At 56.0% G+C, this 27,757-nt stretch overlaps 1 protein-coding gene across 2 annotated transcripts in view; it reads left to right on the forward strand.

Moving 5' to 3' along the window:
- Window positions 1-26,348, forward strand: part of CTNNBIP1 (catenin beta interacting protein 1) — a 47,279-nt gene extending 20,931 nt beyond the window's left edge. For both annotated transcript variants that reach the window (XM_045979361.1, XM_045979370.1), the window contains exons 3-5: window positions 4,493-4,611; window positions 5,132-5,222; window positions 23,936-26,348. In XM_045979361.1, coding sequence (XP_045835317.1) covers window positions 4,516-4,611; window positions 5,132-5,222; window positions 23,936-23,994 — 246 coding nt within the window. In that variant the 5' untranslated portion in view covers window positions 4,493-4,515 and the 3' untranslated portion in view covers window positions 23,995-26,348. The remainder of the gene's footprint in view (window positions 1-4,492; window positions 4,612-5,131; window positions 5,223-23,935) is intronic.
- Window positions 26,349-27,757: the final 1,409 nt, after the last annotated feature.

Consider the following 27,757-nt stretch of genomic DNA (forward strand, 5'->3'; position numbering starts at 1 on the left):
GCGAGCGTCTGGGGTCTGGGCTGTGTGGCTCCGGGAGCTCCTGCAGCTTCCTTCTCCCACCAGTACTGCTCGTTTCTCCTGCCGCGCCGTGGCTCGGCTCATTTCTTTTAGGCTAAGATGTGTGCAGTCTCTGAATTAGTATTTTGTGTAAGTTCAGTTATATATTGTTTTACCTTGCCTATGCGTAAACGTACCTTTGTTAATGTGAGCATTTAAAATAAATTGCAACTTTTTTAAAAAAAATGGGTAGAACAGAAGACAAGTGCTGGGACCCACAGGGCAGAGGGGGATTGTGTGCATCAAGGACGCTCGTGCTGGCTGTCTGGCCCCAGCCTGAGGTGACTCGCTGTTTTCCGAGCAGGTGTAACACCACGCCAGGTATAAGTGTATATTCCAGTTTTATAAACATGGGCATTTGAACAGCGTGAGCTTCAAGTTTATACATGAGAATGAGCACAGGCGACTGTGTTTGTATTCAGAGCCACTCGGGCCCATCCAAAGGAGGCCAGCGTTGGAAGCTGCTTATCAGAATGGGCCTGACCGTGGCACGGGATGCTCGGCGGTTCAGCTCTGGGGTTCCTGCTGTCCGCCGCTCTTCTAAAGTGACAGCCACTGCTTCCAGGCCAGAGCGCGTGTGCTGGGAGAGGCCAGGTCCCTGCAGGGCAGGGCAGGAACATGCTATCACGTGTGGCCTCCGTGTCCCGCATGGAACGCAGTGTGCCCGCTTAGGCCATGGGCCACTTTGTCACTTTGTATGGCTGCCTTCCAGTGGGTGGGATCCCCATCCCAGTTAGCCTTCCTCCCATAGAGATGTGGGCTCAGAACCAACAGGAACATAGGGGGTGTGCTGGGGAATGTGTCTGTGTGTCTGTACTGAACATAGGGACCTTGGTTTCCCTTAATTACATTTGTCCCAGTCAGATGTAAGTTTCTGGACTTATCCCCGCTTTTGGCATAACACATGGCTGTCTACAGCGGCATCTAGCCATGGGCCTCTGCCCTTACCATTCATTTGAGTAGCTGATGGTTTCCTGTTTCTGTGTTCCGTTTTCTGGCTCATCTCCATTTTTCCCTGGTTAGCTCCCACAGTGGTAGCTAGGAGAGGACTTGGGCAGTTAACAACGAGACATTTTCTCAGGACTCAGAACGGAAGCGCCACCTTTTTAGATGACAGCATGTTTCCGGAGCATCTGGGAGACCATAACCGAGAGTCACTGTGCCCTTTGCCTGCTCACGGCTCAGGGCTCCACAACTACTCTGTCCAAATTACTCGCAGTTTGGGCTTCCGTAATTCAGACCCACGTCACAGGCGCCCAGTTCTTCATCCCTTATGGGGGGAGTACGGGCTTTCAAATGAAGTTGATCTGATTCCAGTCAGAATGGTGATGACAATGTAATAGCATGTTTGCTGGGACAGGCACCAAACCCGAACACGCTTTAACAGACGTGTAGCGTATCAGCGATTGCAGCGTTTGTGTTGTTTGGGTTGCTTATGGGTTCCTCTCTTCAGCATTAATTTTCTTCGCAGTGACTCCTGATGCAGATTCTGTCTCGGGCGGAACCGTGGGAACCAGTCATGATGCCCTCCTCTATCGGGATTGAGGTGTGGCGGCAGGCATGTGTGCTCATGGCGCTTACATTCTGCCCCAGATCCAGCCCTGGGTATTTCCACTTGTCAGGCAGCAGGGCAGAAGCAGCTCAAAGTAAAGCTCGAAGAATGCTAGAAAACCAGAATTCTTAGAAATGACGAGTCTGCCTCGGAAGCTGAAGTGGGAGTAACCTGGCCCCAAAGACCCGTTCGGGCCCCGTGACACCCTAGGCCCGTGGCTGGGTGGTGTAAACCACCCCCACCCCCGTAATCACAGTTTGAGTGTGGGAGGGCCTTGGGACAGTGAGGCTTCCGTGGAAAACAATAGAATGACACCCATCTGTATAGGGTGCCGGGATTGTTGCACAGCACAAAATTCTGTAAAACTAGACAACGTAGAGTGATTTGCACACACTTGGGCTCCTGGTCAGGCTCACACACTTCTCCTGGTTCTGAGCCCACATCTCTGTCGGAAGAAGCTTGGCTGGTTGGGAAAAGACAGTGAGGAAGGGGTCCCCAATCACGGGGAGGCCAGGACCCCTCAGTCCTGGGCTGTGCCCCCAAACCAGATACATATCCTTGTCTGAGTAGGGCCCAGCCCCTGAAGGATGAATAGATCTTGCTCTGGGACCTGGGACTGGGGTGTGGTTTGTGACTTACGATCAGAATAAGGGCTTGAACCAGATGGGCCTGTTGGGACGTTGGGGTGGGGGTAGGTGGGGAATCTTGCTGGAATTCTGGTTCTTTTGTGTGTGGTGACACCTAGTGGCAGGTCACCAGTCTTCAATGCTGCCTTTCACAAGGAGAGAGCCAGCTGACCATTGGCCCTTGGACACAGGATGGGAATGGAAGATTTTTACTCCCGGAAGCCCTGACTCCCGGTTTGAAGGCTTTGGGGGGTGTTTCAGAAGGCCTCTGGGGAAATAGGATGCGTAGGGTAGCCCAAGGCCCTCCACTTGGCAAGGCTTCAATTCCGTGACATTTGGCCCTAAGTCAGTGTGGGTATCGTAGAGAGGGAGACACTTGGATACCACACGCCGTCCTCATTTTCCACTCAGCTAGTCGGGTGGCCTCTGTTAAGTGCCTCCCAGGCACAGTGCTGGGCTGCGGGGAATGGGCTGAGCTAGGCGGGCCTGGCCCTCTAGTCGGGCAGGGGAGAGACGATAAGCAAGTATTCCAGCAAGACCCGCTCAGAAAATTGGGATGAGCCTGGGCCTGTGACCCGGAGGGTGTAGGGGTTGCGGGGGGAGGGGTGCAGACACAGAACCTGCTTCAGTTATGCCGTCAGGAAAAGTTCCCCAGGAAGGCGTCTTTAAGCACGTTGAAGGATGAGAAGAAGCCAGCCCGGGCTCAGGGGACACCCAGTGCAAAGGCTGCCGGGGGGAAAGAACTTCTTGGTATGTTCTAGAAATAGACTGGGGTCAGGAGGGCAGAGCGTGTGGGGAGGCGTGTGGAGCAGGAGGCCGGGCGGCCCATGCAGGCCTCGTGGGTCCTGGTGTGGGGAGCAGGGTGGAAAGAAGTGAGGAGGGGTCCATGTGAGACGTGAAGTCCCACGGCTGGGCTTCCCCACTCAACTGCGCTAGGGAGTTAGGGTTGTCTGCTACGCGGGCTGCCTCCCCCCAGCGCCCTTCTGGAGGTGGCTTACCCTCTTTCCCGGCTGTCAGTGTTCATCAGGCTTTTCTCTGAGCCCAGAGGAGGTGGCAGGGGAGAAGACCGTGGGGAGTGTGGCAGGGAAAGGATGTGGGGGGACGGCAGGCCCCAGGAGGAGACATGCTACATCAAGTCTACAGCCCTGTGGAAGCCCCAGCTTGACGGCTTTTTAGCCCACTGTGGAGACTTTTGGGACCAGAGCCCCTGTGAGCTTCCAGGGACTGAGCAGCTGACGGGGACCTCCGGGGCTCTGGCACATCTCGGAGTCCGCCCCCTGCACAGAGAGCAGGCCGGCTTGGGAGAGCCCGCCGGTCCCGGGCTTGCTGGTCCCCGAGGGATGGACGGCGTGAGGAGTGTCCTTGGCTCGCAAGCCAGGTTCCCTCGGTCCTCCAAGCGCAGCCCCTTGGCACCAGGACGGCAGAGGCTCCGCCCCCACCAGCTGCTGCGTTATTTCTGACTCATCCAGGGGTTACAAGTGTGTAACTCAAACCCCTCCACGCCCGGCTTCCTCTCTGCCGGCTCCTCCTGGGGGGGAAACCCTGGGACTTCTCTCCTGGGACCTTTCTGCAGCTTGGGGCCCTGCGGTCTCTGGACGCAGCCGCAGCCCACAGGAGCTGCCCTCTGACGGGGGGGTGGGCGTGTGAGGGTGACGGCCATGAGCTCAGGTGGGTATCCGTGCCCCATGGCCCCGGCCGGCCTGTCCCCATCAAGGGACTCCTTGGAGCCCAGCCCAAGCGCCGGCCTCTTGAATTCGTCAGGAGCTTCTGCAGAGGGGGCTGCCTTCGTGTTCGGGGCCGGGTCCCGATCTCACGGTTTCTCCAGCCGGAAGTGCCGGCCGGCTACCTCTGGCCGTGTCGCTTTTGTTCTTTGTGGAAGTTTCATGCTTTGAAAACCTGGGACACTTTGGGCTTCCTTCAGCACATCTCCTGTGGCTCATCGCAGGGTTCTTGCTGAGCGGGTGGCTGGAAGGTCGAGCTGGCCAGAAGTTCGGGGTCAGCTCAGCGTCCCTGGGCCCAACAGCTCCTTGCAGAGGGTGCTGGCCACCAGCGCCTGCTCCGGGATCGAGCCACTTGGTCCGGCTGCCTGGGGCCAGTAGGGGTGAGGGAGGAACGTGCAGCTCGCCACCTGCTCTGGGCTCTCAGAAGCGAGACCCTGAAGCCCAGTGGGCCGCCCGGTGGCTCCTGCCAAGCATCCAGTCGGGATCTGGCGCAGCCCGTGCTGACCCCCTCTTCAGGGCCTCTTCCCACTCCGCAGGAGCCCCCAGGGCTGGCCAGGGGATGAACCGCGAGGGGGCGCCCGGGAAGAGCCCGGAGGAGACGTACATTCAGCAGAAGGTCCGAGTGCTGCTCATGCTGAGGAAGATGGGATCAAATGTGAGTGCCTTCGGGGTGCTGCGTAGCTCTCCCCGGGAGGGTGCCTGACGCGGGCGGCAGCCACCTGCTGTGACCGCGCTGCTCCGGGAGTGGGGCTGCTGGCTTTGGGGTCAGGCTCTGTGGCCAATCCCGTCCAGTTCCGGGGGTGCTGCTGGGGCGGTCTTCCCATCCCTATGCTGAGCTGGGGCCCGGGGGGTGTGTGAGCCCCTACGGGCCCTGACCTGACACTTCTCCTGTCTCCCCAGGAGCTGCCCACGGGGCACTAGGCAGGAAGGGCCCTGAGAGGGCTGCATTGTTCAGGAAGAAAGGGATGGGCTCCCTAGGCAGGCCCCATGCTGCAACCGGAAGCGCAGTCTCAGATCTGATCTGGGAGGCAAGGCCTGGGGGACCATGGGCCCAGCTTCCGGCGAGGGGGAGAGGGCACTCAGTCTAGAACCCAAGGTCAGGACTCAGGAACAGGGGCCCAGGGATGAGAGGAGGGGGCGGGCCGCCCCTCACCGTGGCCTTCTCACCCTTGCAGCTGACGGCCAGCGAGGAAGAGTTCCTGCGCACCTACGCGGGGGTGGTGAACAGCCAGCTCAGCCAGCTCCCCCAGCACTCCATCGACCAGGGTGAGTCCCTGCGTGCCCGCCACGCCTTCCCCAGAGGCACCAAGCTGTGGTTCCTGGGGAAAACTTAGCTCTGGGGTCCCACGTGGAGGGTCCGGAGCAGTCTCCCTTCCATGGAGCTGAGCCCCAGGCCCTGGGCCCTGGGCCCATTTCTTTCCCCAGGTGGGAGCCGAGGACCCCATCTGGTAATGTGGGATCCCCTCTTTTTAGCCTCGGAGGAGCCAGAAAATGGAGGCATCTGGGAGCCCCTGGGACTGCAGAGGCTCTAGGTTTTTGCATTTCTTCTCCCCAGCACCTGGTGCAGGGAGAGCGTGAAACTGCCCTCCTGGGCTCGGACCCGTCCTGGGCTTCTGTGTTCCTGGCTGTACCCAGGCAAGAGGCCCCAAGGGCTCTGCGTGCCCGAGGTCTCCGTCTGCCCAGGGGAGTCGTTTCCATTCTGGTGCCCTCCCCCGACCATAATAATGGTAGCCGGTGATGCTCCAGTATTTATCGTCTGGCTGGTGCCTGCTGAGTGCTGGCCACACATCGTTCATTTAATCGTGGAAAGGTACTGGTGATATTACATCACAGGCAAGGAAATGGGTGCAGAAGCAGTGAGGGATCATCCTGGTCTTACTGCCCGTCGCCAGAGGACTCAGGACAACCTGCTGCCCTGCTCCAGGCCAGGGCTTGTCACCGTCTATCCCGGAGCAGCAGGAGGCTGGGCACTTACGGGCTCTCCCATTCTGGAAGGCTTCCTCTGACCCTGGAGCCCACAGCATCCTCACTGGCACTTCCATCTGGTCCTTTCCTTTTTTTTTTTTTTTGCCTTGTTGATGTTACTGACCATGAAATAGGTGGCCCGTGGGGTATCTATGTGAGCCGGCTCCCAGCAGCAGAGCGCTGAGGGGCCTCTGGCTGATCCGTGGGGCCCAGGAGGAGAACAGGTGTAGCATGCAAGGCCGCTTGTCTCGAAACTGTCCTTGCTCTCCTGGAGATCACAGGCCTCAGCTCTGGCGCAGGGCCCGGCTCCCCAGCTCTGACGCCGGCTGTCACCTGGCCTGTGCACCCAACTCAGCAGAAACGTACAGGGTGTCCCCGTGGCTCCGGCAGCTCCCGGAACAGCCTGCCTGGGTCACACTCACGCCACAGCCTGTTCTGTACCGATAGCCAGGGTAGAATCAGCCCCTGGGGTTTTGTTTCTGGGAGAGATCCTTTCTCATCCCTGGCCGATCGGGGTTTCCAGCACACGCTCCCCACCCCACCCCACCCCGCTGGATCCTGAATCATATTTCTCTGGGAGCCTCAAGCTCCTGGGTCTCTAGGACATTGCCTTTTCTCCCACCCGGGTTTTAAGTCACTGAATTAACCAGAATTGGGGCTGGGTGATCAGGATGCTTCCAGAAAGATGCTGTTAAAGGAAAAAAATCATAATAAGTTGTAGAGCTGTATGTCATTGTAGAAAACACCCCTCCACCACACACACGCACTCACACATATGTGTGTATAGGAAAGCAAGCTGAAAGAACATAGACCAGGCTGTTAATAGGAAATTTTAACAGCAGGTAGAACTACATAAGGGACATTAACTTTCCAAGTCACACGTTTTTGGAAAACATTTTTTAACCTTGTACATGCATTGCTTCTGCAATAAGGGGCGCCTGGGTGGCTCAGTGGGTTGAGGCCTCTGCCTTCGGCTCGGGTCGTGGTCCCGGGGTTCTGGGATCGGGCCCCGCATCGGGCTCTCTGCTCTGCGGACAGCCTGCTTCCTCCTCTCTCTCTCTGCCTGCCTCTCTGCCTACTTGTGATCTCTGTCTGTCGGGTAAATAAATAAAATCTTAAAAAATAATAATAATAAGGAGAAGTTTAAAAAAGCATGAAGAGAACCCTCTATCTCGCCTAGCTAAACCAGCAGTCAAGGATAAAAATGAACTGTTAACTGTGTGGCGTTAAGGTCATGATAATGTCACCTGGTCTGAAACTGCTGAGCAGTCAGGAGTGAGCCACGGGCATGTGGGCATGACCCCAGAATTGGGACCTTCCGAGTTGTGGGCAGGCCTCAGCTACGACTCCCCAGGGAGCAGGCTTCCAGAGCTGCGCCAGGACCCAGCTTGGTGGCTGGGGGTGGTTCTCTGCTCTTGGGGCCCCCTGCCTGCTGCCCCCACAGTCACCCCTGAGCTGAGCCGCATAGGAAGACACGACACGCTGCTGCAGATGGTCCCGAGGATTCCTGTAGACTGGGTAGGAGGCGAATGGCAGCCATGCCTGGAAGAGCTCTGTGAGCCCGGCATTAACTTTGTGCCCCTAAGGACACTGCAGACGAATGCACAACAAAACCGCAGTCCGTACAGTCTCTCCTGTCGCGGGGGCCACAACCCCAAGAGCAAGGCCTTGCATCACTGCCCACACTGTGGGGCCACATCGGTCTTGGCTAACATGCTAGCCTGCCTACCTTATCTGGTGGCAGGGCCGACCTTGGCTGATGCCACAGGGATGCTGCTGGCAGGGGCCCAAGGACTGCCCAAGTGGTAAAAGTCTCGGATCATTGCTTCCAGTGCATGGGGTCCCAGCATGAAAGCCCCCCATAAAGACCTAGGAGCATCGGTGTGATGGGCTTGACCGTCTGGCAGAAATCTGGTGTGAGCACCTCCGGCCACGAGGTGGCACTGTGTCTCAGCAGATGCCCAGCACTGTCCAGCAGGAGCCCAAACTCCTTGAGCTCCTTTCTGTGGGCCTGAGGCCACCCACCAACGGGACAGAGCTTGGCAGGGGTCTGCCATTTTTTTTTAACTTTTTAAAAAGATTTTATTTATTTATTTGACAGCGCACAAGTAGGCAGAGCAACAGGCAGAGGGAGAGGGAGAAGCAGGCTCTCCACTGAGCAGGGAGCCCGATGTGGGGCTCCATCCCTGGATCCCAGGATCATGACCCGAGCCAAAGGCAGCCGCTTAACTGACTGAGCCACCCAGGCACCCTGGTCTGCCATCCTTAGACTCGCACATGCTTTCTTTCTGGGGCTGGAGGGGTCTGGTGCTGGGAGCCCTGCTGGCCCTGCCTAACCCCCCGCCCCAGGGAGGAGAATGGGCTGGGCATCCCTCACCCCACCCCAGGCCTCCTGGTCTTCCTTCCATGAACTGTGAACGTGGGTGCGGTGTCTGCTGGGTCTGGGCTTGTGCCGGGGCCACGCTGCGTGGGCCTGCACCGTAGGGGCTCCATAGCCAGCGCTGAGCCATGGGCCTACCTGGCCTCTGCTGGTCTGAAACCTCCCCTGACAGCCTCCTTCTGGAAGCCTGCCTTTCCCTCCCTCATCTCCAGCAGTACACCTCTTTGTGTCTCTCCATCCGCCCGGCCTCATCTTCTGCCTCCGCCGCTCACTGTCCGTGAGTGCTCCTTTTCCCACACCACACTGATGCCTTCCACCTTCGGCCCTCCCGTTTGTCACACCATCCCCTGGGGGTCTCACGGGCTCTGGTCGATGTCCTCCAAATATACACCCTCAGCCCAGACCCTCTCCTGACCCCCAGAACTTTACATGCGACTCCTCCTGACCATCTCGCCCCAGACAAGCCATGCTCAGATCCGGGTTCATGCTCTCCCCACGGATCTGTTCCCGCGCCTGTGTTTTCAGTGCCAGACATATCACCAAACACGCCATGCGCCGGGGACTCCTCTTTGAAGACCCAAGTGTCTAGTAAGTTCCCAAGTCCTTGTGATTCTTCTGCCTTTCGCTCCTCAGAACTGCTCTGTCTTCTCCGGCCTGGTTTGAACCCTCATTGTGTTTAGAGCCCGTATTCATGTTTGTCTTGATCCCCGCAGACAGTTCCTGGCATCTTGACTTCTTACCTCGCCCCTCCAGTGTACTTTCTACCCCTCCCTCAGCAGGTCTTTCCCTGACTTAAAGTCTTTCAGTGGCCCCCCACTGCCTTGTGGTTGAAATCCGGCCCCCTAGTGTGATCAGCAAGATCCCCGGACATGGTGACCTCATGCCCTGTAAACAGCCGTAGCAAATGGCTTTCAGCTCCTGTCTGGGGCTGGTCCTTGTGTCTCTGCCTTTGCCTCTGGGCTGCCGGGAGGAGCTCAGCCCTGACCCGCCGTTGTCCCCTGCGTCTCGCAGGCTGGGCCAGGCCCTCCTGTGGTTACCAACACACACATGCGCCCCAGCCGTGCTTCTCCCCACACTGTCTCCTGGTCCTCTCTTGAGCAACTCTGAGCCTCTTCAGCCTGGGACTGTGGTTTCCCCCTTTGTATTTCTGGGGCTGGGCCCCCACAAGGCCCAGGGCATGCTTGGACAAATGAAGGGACCAGGCTGTGGGTCTGAGGGCCCACTGTCCCCCAGAAAGGCAAGTGCTCAATTCTCTGAGCACTGTCTCCTGCTCCCCCAGGGTGGCCCAGCAGACCTGACAGCCAGGCAGGACTGCCTCTGAGCCAGAGGAGATCAGTACCTCTCCCGGACAGTCGCCTTGCTGAGAAAGCCAGCTGGAGGTGTGGGGGGTCGAGAGCTGCAGCTTCCAAAAAGCAAGCTTGATGGAATGCTGAGTTCATTCCTCATCGCTGGTGCTACTCTGTGCATAACACGTGTTGATCTTCTTTCCTGGTCATAAGATAATGCACAGTCATTATAGAAAGCGGGGAAAGGGAGAAGCAGCAGAAAAGCTGGACGGATTGAATCCGACCACTCGGCTACGATCACTGTTACCTCCTGGTCAAGGACCCATCAGCCTTTCAAACACAGGCTTGTATCAGGCAGCCGGGTGCACCCAAAACTACAAGGTCGCCGAAGCTGGGGTGAAGACCCAGGTCCCTAGGCCTCAGCGGTGACCAGTGGCCGGTGACGGCAGCGGCTCTGCCCTCCCTGGTTTTGCCTGCTCCGGCAGCTCCCCATCTCCATGTTCACTTCCTCCCCCCTTCAGGGAGGTGCTGAGGGTAGCGGGGCATCTCGCTTGTAGCTTTAAAATACATTCTGGGGCATCTGGGTGGCTCAGTCCATTAAGTGTCTGCTTTCAGCTCAGGTCATGATCCTGGGGTCCTGGGATCGGGCTCTGCGCCGGGCTCTTTGCTCAGCGGGGAGCCTGCGGATTCCCTGCTTGTGCACTTGCTCATGCTGGCTCGCTCGAGCTCTCTCTCTCTCTGACAAATAAATAAAATCTTTTAAGAAAAATAGGTTCATATTTACATCATAAATTTGGGACCATACAGTATAAACATTTAATATCCATTTTAACATCCATGTGTTACTTATGATTAATTTTATAGTATTTTTTAAAAGATTTTGTTTATTTGAGATAAAGAGAACAAGCAGGGGGAGCAGCAGAGGGAGAAGCAGGCCCCCCCACTGAGCAGGGAGACTGATGCAGGGCTTGAACCCAGGACCCCAGGATCATGACCTGAGCGGAAGGCAGACGCTTTAACTGACAAAGCCATCCAGGCACCCTGATGATATTATAGTATTTTTTTTAAATTTTTTTACAGGTTTTATTTATTTATTAGAGAGAGAGCGCGCATGCGCACAAGGAGGCGGAGTAGCAGGCAGAGGGAGAAGCAGGCTCTCTGCTGGGCAGGGAGCCTGCTGCGGGGCTCCATCCCAGGACCCCGGGATCATGACCCGAGTCGAAGGCAGATGCTGAACCACCTGAGCCACCCAGGTGTCCCAAATTTTATAGTATTTTAAAACAATTTTGAAGAAAACATTTTAGTGATTGCTTAACGTGCAGCCCCCTGGCTGTGCCATAATTCGTTAACCAGTCCTTTCCCCTTTGGACGTTTCCTTCTCGTTTTTGCTATTAATTACAGTACCAGCACACACTCACTGAGCTCCTCCTGTGTGCCGGCTTCCTTGTACATAGCATGCAAGTGTGACCCCGTGAGTCCCCGCGACAGTCCTGAGGCAGGTGCTGTCACTGCCCCGCCTCAGAGAGGAGGGGACAGGCCTGGAGAGGGTTGGTCCAGAGTGTTTTGGCCCAGCGGTGGGGGCGGGAACCCGGGTGTGGCCAGCACCCAGCCTCCATCCTCCCTTGTAACCCTTCCTCTTCATTTATTTTGAGATGAATTCTAGGAGCGGCTTTAAGTTCATGTGTGTTTTTAAGCAGTACTGAGTTTTATCTGAGCAACAGGGGTGATTTAGGCAATTAATACATCAATTAAGAGGCAGAAGAAATCATTTGGCGTTTTTTTGCTGCCTTTTAATCCTGGGCCCTTCGCCTGAGGTGCCTTTGAATGTGCTGGTTCTCTGCACTCTCTCGCTAGGGGATGGCGTGTCCAGCGAGGGCCGGTCCCCAGCCCCCACTGGCACTCTGCTGAGCGTCCCCAGGACAAGGCACTTGCAGAACTCTCGTCCTCATGCGGTGCCGTGGATAGGCTCTTGTTTAGGTGTCCCGGGCACTGGTCTAGACGCGGCCCCTTTTCTGAAGGAGGCTTCTGTCCCTGCCCTGCCCCGGGGCCTCCCAGGACCTCCCCTGGCCTGCCACCACTCCCCTTCTTGGCCCCGGGAGCCACAGTGCTGGCACGCTGGCAGCTCAGGTCTGCTCCAGCCCCGGTCTGATCACGCTCTTTCTCCAAGAGACTTTCCAGGGAACGTCCCCAGCCTGGAGCCAGCTGGGCTGTCCCAGGGCTCTTCTGGCATCCCCCCCTGGAAGCCAAAGCTGCTGCTCAGGGTATGCTGCCAGGGAGCCTAAAATAGGTCATTTGGTCTCAGGGTTACACTGGGAACCTTGTTAAAATAGTTGTGGTCCTAGGCACACCCGGGGGAAGCCTGTGACACCAGGGGAGGGCCCACCACCACGCGGGGTTCACGGCTGACCAAGGGGCTGCCCTCCTCTGCTCATTCCCCCCTTCGTGGCCCTCTCAAAGCCCCCGGCGAGATGCTGGCACCGTGGGCCCTGTTCCACAGCCAGCCTTCTTCCTGCAGCCGTCTCCCACGCCCTCCAGCTTCTGCTCTCGCACTTCCTCCACGCAGCCCTCTCTGACTCCTTCCGGGCTCAGCCGGGGTTCCTCCTCTGGCTGCGGAGCTCCCTGCAGCCTTTTCTGCAGTGTGGCTGCTGGCACATTGTCCGGGGCCCTCTGGGACCCAGATCTGTGCTGTGTTCCCAGTGACACGTGCAGCGCCTAGTCCAGCTTCGGGCACAGAGAGCTGGAGTTTTCCTGAATCCTTGTGCCGACCGGGCCTCCGGGAGGCGAGTCCTGTGCGAGCGGGGACCGTCTGCGGGGGGTTCTGCGTCCTCTCTGCTCCCAGGTGGGGCTCCCAGGCTTCTCCCAGAGTCTCCCCGCGATGACAGGCTCTGGGCTGAAACGGCAGTCAGGACTCGGGAGAATTCCAGTCTACGTGACAAGAAGATCTTTTTTTTTAAACTTTAATCAACACTTAGATAAAAATTACCTGTAACCTAGTAATAATAGAATTGAACCCAAAAGATCACGTATACATTGAATCAGACTGAAAAGTCAATCAGAAGGATTGGGTATGGGATAACCCAGGTCACAGTAAGAAAAAGGCATCCCAAGTCCGGGTCAGGGGCGTGCTGAAAAACAGGGCCCGTTGCCCGGTGCGGCCTCTGGTCCTGGCCTGGGAAGGGCTGCTTTGACCCTTCCTTACCCAGCCTAGTGGGTTCTAGTGCACAGAACCAGAACAGGGCCTCAGAGGTCTCACGGCCCTTCGGGCAACACTGCATTGACTTCCCAACACGCCATCAAAGGCAGATCTCTGTCTTGGAGCGGGGTGTCAGGGGTCCGCTCAGTCCAGCGCAGATGGGACAGTGTCGCTCTCTTTGGCCCATACATCCATGTGCCGAGTGCGGTGCCAGGTGACAGTTCCCGCCCTCGAGCCACCAGTCTGGCAGGGTGGACAGACATGAACAAATGCGCAGATTGCAGTGTGACTCATCCTGAGGGAAGGGAAGCCCACCCAGAAAGCCACAGAGGAAAGGTGCTGTTTGCCGAAGCCTCGATGGGTGTGTGGGAACGTGTGTGGCAGAGGGAAGAATTGGAGGAAGCCTCTGGAGCCTGCCCAGCATGAGTGTTGGGAGTCTTTGTGTCCCCTTAAAAGACTGATGTGGTGGTGGCCAGGTGGGTGGTGGCTGGCGGGAAAGGCACATGGGCTCAGTCCATCCTGAGCACTGCAAGGGGTCCCCACAGATCTGAAGGGGAGGGATGGCTAGGTCAGATTGTCATCCACTTTGGGTGGGCGCTGGGGAGAGGTCGCAGGACAAAGGGTAAGGCGGGTCACAGGGACACCTGCATGTGAAGTGATGGTATTTTTCAGAGGCTGGACATTCAGGACCAGGACCTGCAGGCAGGGCAACCGGGAGGGCGGGGTAGGACTGGAGAGTCGGGGCCCAGGGCGAGAGGCACCTGGTCTGAGCAGCGGAGAGGCAGGAAGGGGAGCTCCTGGGGTGTCTGGCAGGACGGGAGCCAGATCAGAGCTCAGGTGCAGGAGCGTGGGCCGGGGGAGGCGGGGAGTCCTGGGAAGGTCGCACAGGGAGAGCAGGCAGAGTGAAGGGAGGACAGAGCCCAGTGAGCACGGCGCTGAAGGCAGCGGGGGACATAGTACAGCTCTGGAAGGAGGGGAGGTTCAGGGTCATTATCAGGGTCCCCCCGGGCTTGTCATGAAAGGGTCAGTGGTGACTTTCCTAAAACAGTGTCTGCAGAGCCCCGGCTGGGAGCCAGATTGCCAAGGGCCTGGGATCCGTGAGGAAATGGAAGTGGGAGGACAGAGATCCCTTTCAGAATGCTGGTGGACAAGGGACATCAGGTCAGAGCTGGGGGTGCGGGCCAAGGGCCAGTCTGCAGCATTGAACTCTCAGCGTACGGGGCACAGACCACCACCCCTGAATCACCAGGGATAATTTGTGAAAAATGCAGACTCCTGCCCCCGTCCCAGCTCTACTGAATCAGAATGCCAGCCAGGCAAGCCTGGGAGTTTGCATTTGAAATAGCCCCCCTCTCTCAGGGGTGATTCTTTTTTTTTTTTTTTTTAAAGCACTTTTTTATTCTTTTTTTTTTTTTAATTTATTTATTTGACAGAGAGAGATCACAAGTAGACAGAGAGGCAGGCAGAGAGAGAGAGAGAGGGAAGCAGGCTCACCACCGAGCAGAGAGCCCGATGCGGGACTCGATCCCAGGACCCTGAGATCATGACCTGAGCCGAAGGCAGCGGCTTAATCCACTGAGCCACCCAGGCGCCCTCAGGGGTGATTCTGATGCCCTCTTGAATTTGAGAATATACCAGGGTTTTAGATGAAGACCTGGTCATTCCTGACCACTCCCACCACTCCTCCCGAATTCTGTCCCTTCTGCACACAGCCAAGCTCTCTGGTCTAGGAGAGCTTACATTTTGGGGGGCGGGGGGGAGAATTTGAGGAAAACAAGTAGCTCATTTGGGAAAACAAGCCCAGAGGTAGGGAGTGTGTGTGTTGGGTTCAGTGGGGGCATGGGAGGAAGGGAGGGAGGGTGTGGGGTGGGTTTGAGGGAGCTTGCCTGGGACTAGAGCAGAGCAGGTGTACTAGAACTCCAAGTTGTGACACCCCCCCCCCCCGAAGCCGATTATGATGCTTTTTGCTGCCGATGTCTTCCTCGCCGGTCAGGTGGGCAGGCTAGGTGGGACCCGTCCCATTTATTTCACAGATGAGAAAACGGAGGTGTGTGTGCACGCACATTGCCCAGGTAGGCAAGGTCAGACCCAGGCCCAGGCGCTGGGGTGCCAGGGTCCACTGAGGGAACCTGAGCCCAGGGAGGCCCTCACTGGCTGGTCAGGAGGCCCAGGGCGTCTGCTAGGAGCCCACCCCGCGTCTGGTGCCATGTGCTCACCTTCGGGCGGTCTGAGTGCCTGGTGATGTGGTTGTCAGCCTGGAGCCTGGTTTGGCTGCGGGGACCTTGGATCTGTGGCCACTGTCCCCATGGCAACCAGCATCGTGCTGTCTCTAGGTAAAAGCCATCCCCTGGGAACCTTGGGCACCAGCTCAGAGAGGTATAGAACCCCCCCGGGCTGCTAAAACCAGCGTCTGCCGCCCAGCGGGTTTGTCTAGCTCAGGGTGGTGCTGGAGCCCCATCCCCATGGAAACTTCCCACCTTGGAGGAGGGTCTGGGACCTGTTTTTCCAGAAGCCTTGCTGCCCGGCTCATCTCCCCAGAGCCGGTAGCTGAGCCCTGCCACCTTGGGTAGCTGGGTAGCAGACCCTAGTTCGTATCAGCAGCAAGCTCCTGGGGCTCAGGAGGAAGGACTACCACCAACAATCAGAGAAGGGGCAGAGCGGGGAGGCGGGAGTTGCCCTGGGCACTTTGGAGCTTGTGGCCACGTTTCCTCTCTAGCCCGCCAGCTGTGCGTGGGGAGGATGGCCGGGGCTTGACAGGTCAGAGGCCGGGACTGTCTGGAAGCCTGCTTGCTTTGTCGTCTCCGGCGTCCAGCCATGGGGATCTGAAGCCTCTGAGCTTTCGGGTCCATTTCTAGAGTTTTCCAGTCCCTAGTCGCTCACTCTCACAAGGAAGATGTGAGCCCACCCCCATCGGAGGTCAGGAGCTCCCTGATCCTGGAACCCCGGATTCTGGAGTAGTCCCAGGAAGCTATGGCCAAGGAGGGCCGCAGGGGCCTGCAGGAGCTCATGGCTCCAGGTTGGGTGATGGGGACACCCCCATGCCGTTCCTGGGAGTCCCTCTTTATTCCAGGAACGTCTGTGCAGGGCTACAGCCTGGACCGTGAGGCTCAGGGGCCGGCTGCCTTTGGGAGCTGGACTAGGCTTCCCAAACCATGTGTTGATTTCGAGGCAGGGTCTGCCCTGAGAGCTGTCTCCCTCCCCGACCACCTTTGAGTGCCGGTTCTGAGTGGCCTTTGCAGCATCCAGAGCCGGAAGAGCTCTCGGGCTCGGTCGGTGTCCCTGCATCCGGCGCTTCGGTGGAATGCACTTCGGTGGAATGCGGGCACAAACTGCGAGATCAGCGCATCAGAGCGGCCTAGGAGGCCTTGTCCCTCTTCCCCCTGCCCTGTGCCTGCCTCTCTCTGGCAGGGTCTCTCCTGGAGAGGGCGGGTGGGGTCCCGAGCAGTGCTCAGCTGCCCAGAAGCTTGCGCTCCAGGGTCGCTGCATTTTAAGCTCCTCCTTCCCCGGGAAAGGGTGAGGGGCTCTGCTGGGATCTCTCCAGCCGGGATGGTGCCGTAGGCCACGTGCACCCTCTCCACGTCAGCCTCGGGGCTGCGTCTACCTCCGTGCTCCTCTTCGCTGTTCTTTGTCATCATGGTCACCGAGCCTGCTGGAAGCAGACGGCTGCCAGGACAGTGTTCTGGCAATTCCAGAAGCATATTGAGGTGCTCACATATTGATGAAAAGACCTTTGGAAGACTTTATGTTAGAGCCTCAAATAGCAAGAAGAATTGTCCAGACGCTGGTGGTTATGTGTGTGCCCCTGGGGTGTTCTCCATACCATGCGGTCCCGTGTCCCCAGCCCCCTGCCCCCGTAGGGAGGCGTGCTTCTTGAGGGCCGGTGCAGGTGCCCTCCATAAGCCGGGACACGGCAGCGGGTGGAGCCTGTTCTGGGCTTTCGATTCTGCTGCTCCGAATTCATCCTGAGCTTGCAAACAGACCAGTGAGCCCATTGTCTGTCTCCCGCCCCCGGCGGGGGGCCAGCTTCTCTTTTCTAAGCTCAGGCATAGTTGTCATTTCTCTCTGCCCAGTCACTTGACCGCACTCTGTTAAAGGGACAGAGCTGGCATGGGGCGAGGGATGGTGCCCTGGCTGGTTCGGAGAGCTGTGTTCTCACCCGCACCTGGGCCCCGTTTCCACAGCAGGTGAACCAGGGGACTAGGGAGACGTCTGGCAGAGCTCTAGGCCAGGCAGTGTGCTGGGGGTAGGAGGCAGGGGGCCTGGGCTCTGCTGTCCTCCCGGGATGGTGCTGTGGGTTCCATGCTGAATTCTCTCCCAACTCTCCCAGAGCTGTTTTGGTGGTGGTTTTTAAATCCTGGGTCTTGGTTCCATTCTGATAGGGGCAGAGGAATGGGTCCAGTCTCTGCTGGGAAGCCTGAGCCGCCACAGTGCTCTGGGAGACCGGGGCAGGTCAGTTATTGGCTTCCCCCGAGGAGGAATGGCGGTGTGTGGGAGAAGGGAAGGCACGGAGGCACAGACTTCCTCCCTGGGCCACTGACTCACCAAGTTGCTTGGCCACTCTGAGCGTCAGGCTCCTCACGTATTAAGTGAGGATTCATCTTGGGTCCCAGGAACTCTCCAGGTGCTGCAAATTTGTGAGTGAACAGGATAAAGTCCCCGGTTCATGGAATGTGTTTTCTAATGGGGAGTCAGATCACAACAATAGATAACTCCATAGGTCACGTTGAAGCAGGTTACAGCCCCCTGAGGGACTGGCACAGGGCACTGTTTTAGAAGCTGTGGTCAGGGAGGCCCTGAGGAACTGATTTTCCCCAGACACGGGCGTCAAGTGCAAGAGCTGTGACACGAACTTGAGGCAAAGGAAACAGCAAGTGCAAATGTCTTGAGGTACCAAGTTACTTGTGCCTGAAGGACAGAGAGCCCAGGAGGCCTGTGGGGCTGGAGTGGAGTGAGGAGGGGGTGTATATAAAAGGAGATGAAGAGGCCACCAGAGTCCAGAGCATGTTGGGTCTTGCAGGTCAGGCACGGAGTTCAGTTTGCTTTGAGTGCGATGAGAAATCTTACATTAAGAAACCTTCGGAGAGTTTTGAGCAAAGAAGTGGCAGGGTCTGACTTATGTTTTTAAGAACTTCTTTCTGACTGCTGTGTGGACAATGGACAATCAGGGGCCAGAGTGGGGAGATCCAGAAAAGGGGTACAGGAAGCTAGCGAGGGATGGTGGTAGCCTGGACTGGGTGGTGGTGGGGAAATAGTGGTGTATTCAGGATCGAGTTGAAGAGAAGGATCCAGTTGAAGAGAAGGGCCGGGGGGCCAGGCTGGTTCAGTTTGCAGTGGTTGAGCATCCGGCTCTTGAATTCAGCTCGGGTTGTGACCTTGGGGTCATGAGATTGAGCCCCGTGACACAGAGTCTGCTTAAGATTCTCTCTCCCTCTCCCTTTACCCTCCTGCCTCCCCCACCCCTGCTTGTGCTCTCACTCATGCTCTCTTTCTCTTATAAATAAATTAATCAATTAATTAATAAAAAGTAGAGCCAACATCAGACACCTGGCTGCCTCATTTGGAAGAGCACATGACTCTTAATCTCAGGGTTGTATGAGCCCCATGTTTGCGTAGCAGTAACTAAACAAAATGGAAACAAAAACGCTTAAAAAAAAAATAAGAGGGGCATCCGGGTAGCTCAGTCTGTTGGGCGTCTGGCTTTTGATTTTGGCTGGGGTTGTGGTCTGGGGGTTGTGAGATCGAGCCTTGTGTAGGCTCCATGCTCGGTGTGGATCCCGCTTGGAATTCTCTCTCCCTACCCCGCTTCCCCACCCTGCTCTCTCTCTGTCTCTCTCTCTCAAATAAATAAAATCCTTTAAAAAAATAAAAGAAGTAGAGCTAGTAAGATTTGCTGGTGTGCTGTGCGCAGAGTGTGTGTGCGTGCGTGCACACGGGGGTGCAGGTGCGCAGGACGGGGGTGGGGGTGGGGAATCAGGCCCTTGCTCCCCACCTGGGGTTTTTGAGCAGCTAGAGGATGGCAGTCCTGTCACTGAGATGGGGAAGGCTGAGGGTAGAGTGGGCTTGGGAGCCGCACCATTTGGCATTTTCCCAGCGATGTATGAGGGTTCCAGCCTCTCCTCCTCCTCCCCAACTCCTGTCATTGTCGCTTTTTGATTCTAGCCATGCTAGTGGGTGTGAAGTGGTGTCTCATTGTAGCTTCGATTTGCATTTCCATAGTGACTAATGATCTAGAGCATCTTTTCTTGGGCTTGCTGACCATTCTTACCTCTTTGGAGAAATCTCTATTCAAGTTCTTTGCCCGTTTTAAAAATTGAGTTGACTTTTTATTATTATGGAGCTGTGTTATTTATGTATTCTAGGTACTGGTCCCTGACCAGACGCATGACTTGCAAATATTTTCTCCCAGTTTATTGGTTACCTTTCCATTTTTTTTTCTAGAAACTCTTTTTTTTTTTTTTAAGACTTTATTTATTTGACAGAGAGAGAGATCACAAGTGGACAGAGAGGAAGGCAGAGGGAGGGGGAAGCAGGCCCCCTGCCAAGCAGAGAACCTGATGTGGGGCTCGATCCCAGGACCCTGAGATCATGACCTGAGCCGAAGGCAGAGGCTTTAACCCACTGAGCTACCCAGGGGCCCCGCCTTTCCACTTTTTTTAATAGTAAGTCTTCTCATTGTAATTTGTTTTAATTTTATTTTTTAAGGCCTTTTTTTTTTTTAGGTTTATTTAAGTAATTTCTAAAACCAACGTGGGGCTCAAACTCAGCACCCTGAGATCAAGAGTCACAGGCTCCTCTGACGAGCCAGCCAGGTGCCCCCCACCTTTTCACTTTTTTGGTAGTAACCTTTGAAGCATAAATGTTTCTAAATTCGAGAAAGCCCAGTTGATTTTTGCCTTTATTGCTCATGCTTAGGGTGTCATGCCTGAGAAATCATTTCCTAGGTCATGGAGGCTTACTCCCGTGTTTTCTGATAAGAGTTTTATAATCCTGGCACTTCCATGTGGGTCGTTGGTGTCTTTTGAGTGAATTTCTGTATACGGTGCAAGGTAAGGGGCCAGCTTCCTCCTTGACGTGTGACTATCCCGCTGTCCCAGAACCGTCTGTTCACTTCTTTCCCACCCTAGTGTCTTCATACCTTTGTCAAAACGTAAGTGACCTAAGCGGGAGGGTTTCTTTCCGAACTCTTTGTTCTGTTCCACCGCCTACACGTCTCTCCTTAACGCCAGTCCCATCACGTCTAGTTTGCTGTAGCGAAATCCAAAAGTGTGGGTCCTTCTCAAGAGGATTTTGCCTGTTCTGGATCCTTTGCACTTCCCTACAAATTTTAGGAGCAGCTTGTCAATTTCTGCGAAGAGCGCAGCTGGGATTTTGATAAGAGTTGTGTCGAATTTCTTTCAGTGATGTTTTTGAACAGTGACGTTTTGCACTTTTCCAAGTACAAATTCCATACTCCATTTGTTAAATTCGTTCCTAGGTGTTTTATTATTTTTGCTGCTATCGTAAATGAAATTGTTTTCTTAATTTCATTTGCAGATTATTCATCACTAATGTATAGAAATATACAAGTGGTATTTGTATATTGATTTGGTATCCTGCAACTTTATTTGTTCTAATAGTTTTTTAGTGGATTCCTTAGGATTTTCTATATACAACATCCATATCGTCTGCAAATTGAGTTTACTTCTTCCCCTTTCTTTTTTTTTAAATTTTTAAAAATATTTTATTTATTTGACAGAGAGAAATCACAACCAGGCAGAGAGGCAGACAGAGAGGCAGGCAGAGACAGAGGAGAAAGCAGGCCCCCTGCGGAGCAGAGAGCCCGATGCGGGGCTCCATCCCAGGACCCCGGGACCATGACCCAAGCGGAAGGCAGAGGCTTTAACCCACTGAGCCACCCAGGCGCCCACTTCTTCCCCTTTCTAATTCAGATGCTTTTACTTCTTTTTCTTGCCTGATTGCCCTGAATTGAACTTTCGACACAACGTTGAACAGAAATGGCAGGAGAGGACATCCTTTTCTTCCTAATCTCCAATGGGGAGAGCTTCCAGTCTTTCATCATTAAGTATGATAACAGCTGTGGGTTTTTAGTAAATGCCCGTCATCAGACCGAGGAAGCTTGCGTCTGTTCCTGTTGTGTTGAGCGTGTTTCCATAAAGGGGTGTTAAATTTTGTCAGATGTGTTTTCTCTGCCTGTTCAGACAGTTGCATGGTTTTTCTCCCTTTTTCCTATGGTTAGTCTGTGTTACATTAGTTGATTTTCAGGTGTTAAAACACCCTTGCATTTCTGGGGTAAATCTCGCTTGTTCAGTGTATGGAATCCTGTTTGTTTGTTGCTGTATCATTTGCTAGTACTTTGTTGAGTATTTCTGCATATCACGGGTGTTATGAATGTCTGTATTCGTAAGAGACACACGTGTGTGTTATCTTTTCTCGCGATGCCTATCTTTATGTTTCGGCGCGTCAGACAGTGTTGAACAAGAGAGGCTGCTCAGCTTCTCTCGCGCTCACCTGCCTCAGGTGGGAAGGGATGGATGGCAGCTCAGAGCCCGAGTCCAGACGGTGCCCGCAGAGCTAACAGTGGGATGGACGCCGCGTCATCTGTCAAATGGGCCAGGAAACTAGCTGACAGCCTAGAGGCAGTGGGCTGGGCCTTCCTGTTCTGAGCCTTGTGATGGCCAGCAGGGACAGCACCCAAGGAAGCTGCCACTTACTGGACTTTAAAGGAGAAGGAGGGACCGTGGGGACCAGCCTGAGGCCCCCAGCTCGGAAACTGTTAGAGTTCAGTTACAACAGCTCACTGAGCAGCGCCCCCTCCCCGTTAGGCTGCCCGCCCAAACTGCACGGAGAAGAGGAGAGAGAAAAGCAGCGTCCTTGCCCAGAGGCCTGCATGGTTCCCGGTCAGGCCCTGGTGGGATGACAAGTGCTGGCCAGCTGATGATAAGGACAGGTCAGACCATGCCCTGGAAGGGCCTGTCCCCTCTTGGCGGGGGCTGGAAAAGGCAAGTCCCTTGGGAACGGAGCGGGGCCGAAGATGGGCAGCAGCTCTGTGGGCCCTTTCCGCGCCCGGCTCCAGCAGCAAAGTGGGAGGCTCTAAAAATGAAAGCTCCCGGTTTCCCCACCCCTGCCGGGAACGGGAGACCAGCTGGCACTGTGGCACCGGGGGGGGGGGCTCGGCAGATCTTCTGATTCAGGTGTCTCACTAAGCTGGAGTCCTCCGAGTCTCTGTGTGACCTTGAGGAGGTCACTTCCTTCCCTGACTCAGAGTGTAGCCCCGGTACACACACCGGGCAGGCTGCGGCGTGGGGAGTCCCAGCCCCTGGTCTGTTCCCTCTGCAGGCTCACCATTCCCTCTCCCAGCGGCCAGTGCTATTTTTGTGCCTGCAGCTCAGTATAGAGGCCTAAGGTCCCTGCGGGAGAGCCCACGGAGCAGGCAAGGAAAGAAGCAGGTGGGCTGCCCCTGCTCGTGGCCAACCACCCCCCTTTCCCAGCCCGCGCCAGACCCTTCTGATTAGCGAGCTGGGCAGGCGGCGCCTGCCCAGGAAGAGCCGGCATCTGGTAGGTGACCGGCTCAGCTGCCGTGCAGGGTATGATGTCATCTTGGATTCTGTGGTTGCTAGGAAAATTCTGCCTGCAGTGATACTTCGTGGTCCTAGGACCGAGGTGAGAACAGAATGTTCCCAAGAAGACCGGGGAAGGATTTGTAGGGCTTCCCAAGCAAAGGAGCCCCCATCCCAAGAAGTCAGATAATTTGAGGAATTTTCAGGAATGGAGGTTGTGCTGGTGGGCTGCTAGTGGGGGTTGGGCGGTTCCCTCGGCAGCAGCCTGGTGCACTGGTGGCCAGAGTGAAGGCCATCTCCGATGCTGTGTCCTTGTGGGCCAGCCCTCCTTCTGCAGCACCCACTGCTGGGTGCCTCCTCCGGCCCTGGGTGTGGTAGGGCAGTTAGGAGGAGGCGGAGGCCCCTCTTGTGGTGTGGAGGAAACCAGCCCACACCTCGCCTGGGGCCGGGGCAGGATGCAGCCCTTCCCAGACTCTGCGTCACATGCCGTGGGACAAGCACACTAGCCCCCTCTTCCGTGGCCTTTCCTGGGTCTGCTCTTCCCATCCTCCCCTGCTGGGGAGAAGGCCTCCAGCAGTGCAGAAGAGAAGTCTGGCAGAAAGGCCACAGGCCGCTGATTCTTGTTCAGGGCGTGACCAAGAACTCTCCGTTAGAAAAGGGGGGGGGGTTGCCTGGCTGGCCCAGTGGGTAGAGCGTGGGGCTCGTTCTTGGGGTTGTGAGTTTGAGCCCCGCCTTGGGGGCAGAGATGACTTAGAAATGAAAAAAAAAATTTTTTTTTCTTAAAAACAAATACTATGTAAAGAAAGAAAGACAGAAAGGAAGAGAGACAGAGAGAGAGAGAAAGGGGAGACAGCAGCAGGCCCCAGGGAGGGCCAGGGCCCACCAGCGGGGCGGGGCCTGCCGCTCAGCTCACCCCGCCTGCAGCCTCTTCTGCGCCCCGCGGCTTTGGGAGGCTGGGCTGGTCAGTATTTTGAGCTCTTTCCCTCCTCCCTCTTGCCTTTTCTGGCTGCATGTCAGAGCCTGTCTTCCAGAAAACAAGACAAAGGAAGTGATTTCGTGAGCATCTGGACCAGAATCTCAAATCCATGATTAAAAATAACAATAATAAAGATTCTGGCCATTATCTATCTCGGTGGGAGCCAGGCGGCTGCAGGCTGGAAATGGGCCCGGCAGTGCTCCTTTGAGCAGGTGCCGGGTTTGGGCAAAGAGGGCTGGCTGTTAGAAGTCCTGATGGTCCAAAGGGATCAGGACACGAGCCTCGAGAAGAAAGATGGAGGTTTCCGGCGCCCCTGACTTTGGTGACTTTGGAGCAAGGGATGTGAGCAGAGGTCTGCTCCAGGACCAGCAGCCCTGGGTTCTTGTCATGCAGCCTGTCAGTGGATGGCCCTGAGCCAGCCTCGGAGCCTCACCCCGACGGCCCCCTGCCACCCTACGGCTGGTTGCCTGCATGTCCAGGCTGTCAGGAAGGCCCAGAGAGGAGGTTGGCTGCCTTGGAAGCATTGGGTACTAGGGAGGACCACACTAGGGCCGACCAGGGCTGTAACGGCCCCAGCCGCCTTGCAGTGCCCCGTCTGACGGTTCTTTCCCCCCGTCTGCAGGTGCCGAGGATGTGGTGATGGCGTTTTCCAGGTCGGAGACGGAGGACCGGAGGCAATAGCGGTGAACCCCTTGGAACACCCTGGAAGCTGCCAGGAGATCTGTGAGGACCGCGGCCAGCTGAGTGGCGGCAGATGACCTTCCCGGTTCCCCCTGCCCTTACACCCCCACCCCGCCCCACCCCGCAGTCACTCAGCAGGGCTGGCGTGGAGGGAGTCACCGGTGGTGCAGTTATAATTGGCTTAAAGGGACGGACTCCTGATTGGCTGCAGAAAGAAACCCTTTTATTTTTAAATCTTGACCAACAGACACCTTTTATTTTTATTTCTGACTTTTTTTTTTTTTTTTTTTTTTAATTTGCGCCTCGGTGTATGGCTTCCCAGGAAGCTCTCCGAGATCTGGTGCTTTATTTAGGTCACTTTTTAGGAATGTGAAGAGGCCTGATTGGCTGCTTAAACTGGAAAAGGATTTTGATTGGCCAGCTAGTGGGAAGTGGTTTTTTTTTTTTTTTTTTTCTTTGATTGGCTGCAGGTGTTCTGCTGATAGCAACAGCTTCTCTCTTTTGAATGCTGAAAACAGGGTTCGGGACATTGGTTGTTATATTTGACTTGAAAAGAAAAAAAAAAAGAAAAGAAAGAAACCAAGTGCGCTCTGCAATATTTATTACACAAAGCTTGCTGCTGCTTCCCCAAGTTTTGTTTGTGTTTGCCTTTGATTGGCTTTTGAGATGCGTGTTTGGTTTCTCATTGGCTCATCCATGACTCGCGTTGCCTCGGTCCGCCCCCGCCCCGCGGGGGATCCACCTGGAGAGTGCATTTGCTTTAATGACCGTACCTGGCTGCCCTGGCGAGGGGACCCCCAAGACCTCATGCAGGGTCTACACATGGAAAGCAGAGCCCCCGAGGAGGTTTGTGCCGTCCTGAAGGCGCAGACCAGAGCTTAGAGGTGACCACCAGGCAAGATTTACGGGCATCGTTTCCATGGGTTAGCAAGCAGCCAGCTCCCCGTGGTGGTGGTGGTGGGGGGGGGGGGGTTCCATCCCCATCTGGGCCTCTTGGGGCTGCGGGTGCTCAGCAAAGGAGCACCGCTCTGGGCGGCTGTCTTTTCAGCCCTTTCCTCCAGATCTACTTCCTGAGGCCTCTTCTGGGGCTCCTCCTGTAAGGGGCAGGAGCTGCTCGCCACCCTGAGACCCCACAGTGCAGCAGAGGTTTCTGCCTGGGAGCCCAGAACCTCGCAAAGCTTGGCTCACTAGGCCAGGGAGACCTTTGGCTCTAAACCCCCAGCCCTGACCTCCGCTAGCCAGGATCCCAAGGTGCGGGCCGCTGGGCAGTAGGGCTTGGCCAGCCCTTGGAGTTCTCGGATCCCAGACCGGTGCCCCTCACTGCACCGCCTCCAGAAGGATCTCTCTCCATGTCAGCCTGGAATGGACAGAGTCACCGTTTATGAGGTGCCATCTGAGACAGCTGGCTGCGCCTTTGCTCAGCGGGTCCCACCAGGCTGGCCCTCAGCCCAGGTCCCCAGAAACACATTGCGGAGCAGCCGTATGTGAAGGGCTGGAAGAAGCTTGGGTCTTCCCCCCTGTCCTCCCCGTGCCCTTGGGGATAGCCTGCTCTTCTCCCAGTATCTCTCACCAGAGTGGAACCCGGGAGGGGAGGCAGAGAACGATGCAGGCCTCAGGGACAGGGGCCTCCACCCTCCTCCTGAGATAGGAAATGGCTGAGGCCCTCTTTTTGCCCCAGGTATCCAGAGCCAGGAGACGACCCTTGGAGTGAAATCTCCCCTTCTCGGGGTCGGGGCTGTCATGGATCACAGGAGCTGCCTTGGGACCATGTGGGCAGTCGTGCTGTGCTCTGAGCATTGTCTGGGCCTTGCCCCAGAAGGACTTGCGTGTCACAGTATCCATGGCCCTGACCTCCTCCACACGCGGGCCCCTGGCCCTGGTTAGCTGACCTGGTTAGGTTACCCTGCAAAGACTGTTGGTCCCCAAGGAACAAGGACCGTGGGGACTCCAGCAGGGGCCTGACAGCATCTTCTTGCAGGAGCCGTGGCGCATGTGCGCATCCACAAACACTCCCAGCTCCGTGGCCTGCAGCCCCAGCTGAGCCCCTGGGGAAAGGGGAGCTTTTTCCCAGTGCCCTCCCCCCAGGCTGTGACATCTGCCACCAGGCATCAATGGCGTGTTGCCCTTTGCCCTCTCTTTGTACCTGTAGCTCCCATAAAGGGTCCACGTCCTGGCCAGTGGTGTGTTCTCTGCCCCAGCCTGCCCTCGTCAAGGTCACGGGCCTGCCTCTTGTAACAGCGATGGCCGGGATCTGTCTGAACGGGGGAAGGGAAGGTGTTGCTGTGGCTCCATATTTCGACGAAAAATATATCTGTTGGAGAAAAAAAAAATTAACAATAAAGATTTTTAATAGCTTGGTGTGTGAGCTGAGTTATGTCCCTCAGAATTGGGTGCCCTCACTGATTTCCCCACGTCCCATGGGCTCTGAAGCTGGGCCCTCTCTCCTCAAGGAGGCACTGCAAGGAGGGTTGAAAACACCATGTTTGCTGGTTTAATTGCGACCTGGAGCAGAACTCGGGCTTTGGAAGAATGCCGAGGTCTCCCCAGCCCAGCCGGCAGGGCCACAGAAGGCTGAGACCCCTTTTGGACCTGGAGATTCTAAATACCATCCTAGATTGGACAGGTCAGTAGTCTTCAGAGGTGACCTCGCCCCCTCTCTGTTCCAGAGCCGACGCCGAGCACCCTAGAAGGTGCTCCCTCTTACCCTAGACACCCGGCACCCTGTGTGACGGCAGTGGTCTCGGGCTGCTTGCAACACAAGTCCAAGCAAGATATCCGGTCCTCCCGTCATCCCAGACATGGGAGATTTGCTGGTATTCAGCTGTATTTTCAAGTTTAGAAGCTGAAATCATTTCTCCTTTAGGAATTTTTTGCTTTGGAAGCGTTTTCTAGAATCTTTCATTTCCACCCTTCATCATCCCATTTTAGGGCTTTTTTTTTCTTTTTTTTTTCTTTTTTGCTGCTTACATGGACTCACTGCTTCTACTTCCTTTTCAAAGAGTCTCACTGGGTGCTAAACACCGTGGGGTTCATAGAATATGAGGACGGGTGGCGCAATCCACGCTCTCAGTGCTGGGAGAGATGTTGGAGGTTGCCTGGCAGCCCATGCAGTGTCACCGCTGAAACAGCTCTAAAAAAGGCTTATCTAACCTTTGCTTGAATGCCCCCTAGGATGGAGGACTCACTACCTCACAAGACAGCCCATTCCACCTTCAGGTAACTTACATTCATCTCTACCTTGGGCTGGCCTGCTTTTCCCTGTAACTTCCCTTTCCAGGAAGGACTTTATGGGTCTTGAGAAACAGACCAAAAAAAGACAGTTGTATTAGCCAGACATCACCAAGACACATCAAGGGCTCATGTTAGGTAAATTATTTGTGTTCTGAGCTGCGTGGTTGGGGAGTTAACCTCGGAGCCAATCTGCTCTTCTATGCAAAGAGCCGCAGAGCAGAGGGAGGGGCTGGCTGGCCCTGGTGCCACTGCCCAGGCCACCCCCACCCCCCACCTCCACCCACCCCCCCACCCCCCACCCCCCCTACTCCCCCGCCACCGCAGGCAGCAAACCTGGAACTGGACCCAGGAGGGAGGGAGGGAGGCATCCTTGCATGGTTGCCTTCTGGGAATTAGGCCACCAAGAAAGAGGAGTCGGGACACCTCAGCAGACCAAGGGAAGACACTGGGGGCAACACTGAGTCTTTGAGGGTTCCTCAGCCTCAGCTGGTAACCCGGCTTCACCTTCCTCGGTACAGGTGTATGCAGCCAG

The sequence above is a fragment of the Meles meles genome, chromosome 1 (assembly GCF_922984935.1).
Source record: "Meles meles chromosome 1, mMelMel3.1 paternal haplotype, whole genome shotgun sequence".
Taxonomy (NCBI): domain Eukaryota; kingdom Metazoa; phylum Chordata; class Mammalia; order Carnivora; family Mustelidae; genus Meles; species Meles meles.